This window comes from Pan paniscus, chromosome X, assembly GCF_029289425.2.
Source record: "Pan paniscus chromosome X, NHGRI_mPanPan1-v2.0_pri, whole genome shotgun sequence".
Classification (NCBI taxonomy): Eukaryota; Metazoa; Chordata; class Mammalia; order Primates; family Hominidae; genus Pan; species Pan paniscus.
Window position 1 is genome coordinate 8,890,568 of NC_073272.2, and position 6,000 is coordinate 8,896,567.

General features: G+C 40.9%; 1 protein-coding gene across 2 annotated transcripts in view; it reads left to right on the top strand.

Annotated features, from left to right (window-relative positions):
• The window catches only part of STS (steroid sulfatase), a 216,293-nt gene extending 210,555 nt beyond the window's left edge, over positions 1 to 5,738 (top strand). For both annotated transcript variants that reach the window (XM_055106639.3, XM_034951335.3), the window contains exon 11: positions 988 to 5,738. In XM_055106639.3, coding sequence (XP_054962614.1) covers positions 988 to 1,361 — 374 coding nt within the window. In that variant the 3' untranslated portion in view covers positions 1,362 to 5,738. The remainder of the gene's footprint in view (positions 1 to 987) is intronic.
• The last annotated feature ends 262 nt before the right edge of the window (positions 5,739 to 6,000 follow it).

Sequence of the window (6,000 nt, forward strand, 5' to 3'; positions counted from 1 at the left end):
CATTTCCATTCCCCATTTGTAATCCCTCCTCACCATCACTTCTAGCTTCATTTAATTCTTTTTTATTTTTGTTTGTTTATTTTTGTGGGTTTGTTTTTTGTTTTGTTTTGTTTTTTTGAGACGGGGTCTTGCTCTGCCACCCAGGCTGGAGTGCAGTGGCATGATCATAGCTCACTGCGGTTTCAACTGCCTAGGTTCACACAATCCTCCTGCCTTAGCCTCTGGAGTAGCTGGGACTACAGACACGTGCCACCATACCCAGCTTTTTTTTTTTTTTTTTTTTAAATTTCTTATAGAGATGGGCTTTAACTGTGTTGCCCAGGCTGGTCTCAAACCCCTACCTAGGCTCAAGGCTCAAGTGATTCTTCCACCTCGGCCTCCCAAAGTGCTGACATTACAGGCATGAGCCGCTGCACTCGGCCCTCATTTAATTCTTTTTTTTTTTTTTTTTTTTGAGACAGAGTCTCATTCTGTCGCCCAGGCTGGAGTGCAGTGGCACAATCTCAGCTCACTGCAACCACCACCTCCCAGGTTCAAGTGATTCTTTTGCCTCAGCTTCCTGAGTAGCTGGGATTACAGGGATCTGCCACAACACCTGGCTAATTTTTGTATTTTTTAGCAGAGACGGGGTTTCGCCATGTTGGCCAGGCTGGTCTCGAACTCCTGACCTCAAGTGGTCTATCTGTCTCGGCCTCCCAAAGTTCATTTAATTCTTGATTCGCATTTTTTGGACTTTCTGGAAACTGAGAAAATAAACTGTTAACTGTGGTCCTACCAAGTTTGACGCTGTTCCTGCTGGCTGTGTGTGTGGGCGTCTATGTGTGGCTTCATAATCTCTCCTGTACATATTAACATTGTGTCTGCAGACTTATGATATCTTCACCTTCTTAAAGCACATGGCAGCATAATTTCCGCATCACTTTTTCATTTGTGGTACATACAAGGATGCTTCATACCTAATGCCGTTTCCATCCTTTTAAACCACAGGCACATCCATCTGGAAGGCCTTTTTCTTCACCCCCAACTTCAACCCCGTGGGTTCCAACGGATGCTTTGCCACACACGTGTGCTTCTGTTTCGGGAGTTATGTCACCCATCACGACCCACCTTTACTCTTTGATATTTCCAAGGATCCCAGAGAGAGAAACCCACTAACTCCAGCATCCGAGCCCCGGTTTTATGAAATCCTCAAAGTCATGCAGGAAGCTGCGGACAGACACACCCAGACCCTGCCAGAGGTGCCCGATCAGTTTTCATGGAACAACTTTCTTTGGAAGCCCTGGCTTCAGCTGTGCTGTCCTTCCACCGGCCTGTCTTGCCAGTGTGATAGAGAAAAACAGGATAAGAGACTGAGCCGCTAGCAGTGCCTGGGGACCAGACAGACGCATGTGGCAAAGCTCACCATCTTCACTACAAACACGCCTGAGAGTGGCACTGGGGAAACATAACTCCATCTACACCTTGGATTTGGACTGATTCTCCATTTTATCACCTGAAGGCTTGGGCCAGAGCTCAACAGCTACTCAACTGGAGGGGTGAGGGGGATAAGGTCTGTAGTATACAGACAGGAAGATGGTAGGTTTATGCCTTCTGTGGCCAGAGTCTTGGACTCATGGAAATAGAATGAATAGAGGGGCATTCACAAGGCACACCAGTGCAAGCAGATGACAAAAAGGTGCAGAAGGCAATCTTAAAACAGAAGGGTGCAGGAGGTACCTTAACTCACCCCTCAGCAAATACCTATGTCAACAGTATAAGTTACCATTTACTCTATAATCTGCAGTGATGCGATAACCAGCATAATAAAAAGGCAATCACATAAAAAAGAGTTTAGTCATCTAAACATAAGTAACTTTAAGGTGAATGAAAGATCTTCTTTAGGAATAATAGATGATGGTAAGTTCCACTTTGGTTATTGGAAGGCAAGTCATTATTACTGGTATTAGTTAAAACACATATCAAATGCTTGCTCTTCATCATATATATAGTTATGCATACATACACACACACACATACAGTATATTCTTTCCTCAAGAGGGTTAAGATGTCTAAAATAGGGACCTAGAAGCTTAACACTATTTAAGTAAATACAGTAGAAGCTCACAAATAGATTTTTTGCACAATGATTTTTTGCAAAATTTTACAGTAATAATAATCCCAAGGCAAATCTCTCCTGAACTGCTTTCCATTCCATAACTTGTAGTATAATTCTTGGATTCCACTGTTTTCTTTGGGGAATGGAAGTTCTGAATTAAAAGCCCACTGTGGAGATGCTGTGGTTCATGGAATCTCTTCCAGTGTAATTCAGAATCATTGGCCTAGAAAGTCTCTGATATTTGGAGGAGAACAAAAATCACTCACAAGCAATCCATGATCTATACACATAAGCATAATTTCCTTTAGTTCTAGTTAGTCATCAGAGAACAGTCATGTATGCAGGTTTTGTGACTGAGAAATTTCTGTGCTTCCAATCCACAATGAGATGCATGATTTTGTTTTCATCCCATTTCCCCCAAGCCCCTGTAAATCAGGGAAAATGTGCAACTGATCGCCTAGGAGAGGGCCTCGTAGTGGCACAGCTGGAGATAGTTTCAAAGTCTAAACCACCAGCCCATCCTGAGGAAAGCCCCCTATGGAATGTAAAGTGCAATCATTTCTTCAGATATAAGACTTTCCCCAACAATGTGATTGGATTCCTTTATGGCAAAATCGAGAGAAGCTGCCATCCACCTGCTTATGCATTTATCTCTTTTGTGGACTTGTCTGACCACCTTCTATTTGCCCAGAGTTTGCTCAATTCCAAGACAGTGCCCATGAATGGGACACCTGTAATGTAACCCACACAGCGGTTTGCAGAGAATGTTAGCCATGACTTGGGCTTTCTGAAAGTTGGCTATAATTTCTCTATCCCTACCCACAACCCTGGGAAGTTGGAGCAAGAGGGGCATACTGTTGGGCTGGGAGGATTCGACAGCATTTCCCCAGTTGCCCTTTAAGTTCTTCTATTTCAAACGTTAATTTTGCTTCTCTTTCTAAAAAAAAAAAAAAAAAAGAGAAGAAAGAAGTGATTCCTACCCCCTACCTCCAGAATTGTTGAAAGCTGAAAAGCATACAAGATTCTTCCTTTTAACTTGGATTTCTCGTTCCAGAAATTGTGGGATAATCTGTATTCTTGCTTTAGAAAACATTCTTAGAGAGGGTACTAGCTTACTGATGATGTGTTAGGATTGCTACTGATGCTGTCATGTGGAAACTATTTAAAGGCACTATTATAAATTTATCCTATAAGATGACAATGTTTACTCAAAGTCTAACATATTCAATGCAAGTAAGACTTTCTGAAAACACTTGATGATGTGGGAATGCTGCAGGATTAAATAACTTGAAGAGCCTTTATAGATTATATGAATGCCTATTTGTGTCTAGAACCAGTTATTTAACCTGTAAAATGTCAATAGCAAATGAAGGATGAAGTATATCTCTAGATGCAAATACATTGAGTTTAAAAGTGCCTCAAAATAATTGAGATCACATTTCAGGACATTTGGAAATCAGGTCGATTTGTGGTAACTATAGTCATCTTAAATTTCAAACCATTTACCATCTGAAAGTTTTGATTTGAATGTAAAACAGGAAATTGGAATTCCTTTGTCCAGGAGAAACCTCGCAAACCTTCTTTAAGGCATAGTTTTGTTGTTTGTTTGCTTGTTTGTTGCAGAGCTGTAAGGCATGGCTGCTTGTTTACAAAGCATCTCATTCATATTACCTGTGGAGTTGCATATCCAAACCTTAGTGAGTTTTGAAGCTTTAAGCAAATTCTTTTAAAAAATTCTTGTATTTCTAGCATTACTAGATATTAAAAGTTAAGCAAATAGATTAATGACGTATACATAGGCATCATTTCACAAGGTCAGTAATGCTGCAGGAAAAGCAAAATTGCAATCTACGTATCTATGGTACTAAGGAAGTCCTGTTTTTCAAAAATGGAAGCCCACTTCTCAGATTTTTCTGAAGGGCATACAATGAAAAGTGAAGGGGAAAAACACACACACAAAAAAACAAGTATTTGGCTTGTCACAGGAATCTGATTGCATTAAGTGAAAGGATTATTTAGAATATGTTAATGCAAAGTTAAAATAAAATTTTCCTTGGCAATTAAAAATGCTGTGCGCTAATACCCTGCTTTCTATTGTGACTCAATTCAACAATGTGGGGAATGTTTACTACATTTCCAACTTGATGTCAAGCAATGGGGAATACAAGTTCCAATTCTGCAAAGATTCGTCAACTTTCTTAGCTCAAGAGAGAGGCTGAGAAATGCAGAGAAGAATAAGACATAAAATAGCTCCGACCTCCATGATCCGAGAGTGGGAAAAGGCCCGATTATTACCCATAAGGCACACTCTCTAAGGCCTTTCAAGGGGCCTACAAAAATGTTTTATTTTATAATCAGAAGAAAAGGAAATGAACATTGGGGATTGAAAATCATATTGGTATTTGCACCAACATAGTCATAAAATAGTATGTTAATATGTTTTTACTTTATATATTTATATATTAAAATATATTTAATATGTTTTGCCTTTGTGGCCCATGAAAGTCTTACTGGGCCCTGGGGAAGGTATCCTACCCTGGTGAAGCAGCTGCTTTGCTCTACAAATACCTGGGGCAGAAATTTGATTTGAAAAGTATTATTCTCTCTTCTCTTTGTTTCAACTGGATTCCTTCGGAAAACCAAACTAGTATCAGAACAAACCCCGAAACAGTAAGAAGTTGGAGTGAGAAGGGCATGGTATTGGGACTAGGATCGGCTCTCATTCAATCGAGCTATTCTCATAAAATGACAAAAAGTGTCCATAAAGAGGCTGCTGGAGAGTGCGTGGCCATAGGGAGCCGACATGCCCGGGAGGAAAGGTGTTGATTACATGGATACTTCTAAAAGCTAAAGCCTTGTTGCCTTCTCTTTAATGCCTAGAGAATGGGATGTGTGATGCAAATGCTCAAAACCTCTTAAATCATAGCTGTCTGACCTCTACGGACCTCACATCCATCTGAGGCTTCATGGACAAAGATTCTCCACTTGGCCAAACTTTAGCCAAGCTCCTCAACCTTCTCCCAGGCCCAATCTGGGCACTTCCTTGTAAAATCTAGTTTTGGCAAGAAGTCTATTAGGTCAGTTTAGCAAGAACACCTAACCCCCCCCATATCTGTTCAACCTCAGTATCTGATCAGGCTCCTCAGCCTCCACCATCCCCCAGGTGATGTCTGGTCACCTGGCCTGCCTTCAGCTAGAATCCTGTTAGGTCGGTTTAGATGAATGCTCCCTGATATTTCCTCTTGGTAATCTTCCATCCACTGCCCCTGACCCTGTTCCCTGTCTATAAATCCCCAGTTTTCCATGGTGTATTCAGAGCTGAGTCCAGTCTCTCTCCCCTACTACAAGTCCCCATTGCTGTGGTCTCTGTACCTGTCATGATGGTCCTAAATAAAGTCTTACTGTGCTTTAATAGGTAGCATTGAAAAATTTTTTTCTTTGACATCATCCATGACAACATGAAACCTATTGGGACAGCATGACTGTGCAGGGTCTTTAGAGCTCAGCTTTCTGAGGCCCTGAGCATTCTTGGTTTTCCGGCATCGTGAACCTGTTCTGTGTTGCAAGATATCACTCAAGCCAGTGTTGCTTAATACCATCTCTTTGTGTAATAGATCTGAATAAAGTAATTGTAATACACCAATATTTTACTTTGTTGAGTATTATTTTAATGGGAGCCTTTCCAATGAAGGAAACATCAGCTTTCCTTGTTAGAATGCAAGCAGCTTAAAAACTACCCATGTCTTTCTGGAAAGGAAACATTGCCATGTAACTATGTATCAGTTTTCTAAGAACTTCATGGGCCTTCCATATAGGAGACCCTCAAATCTGGGGGTTCATTCTGAGAATGGTTCTACTCATTAAGTTCAAATCCTCTAAAGGATTTTTTGGTAAGTGTATCTTTT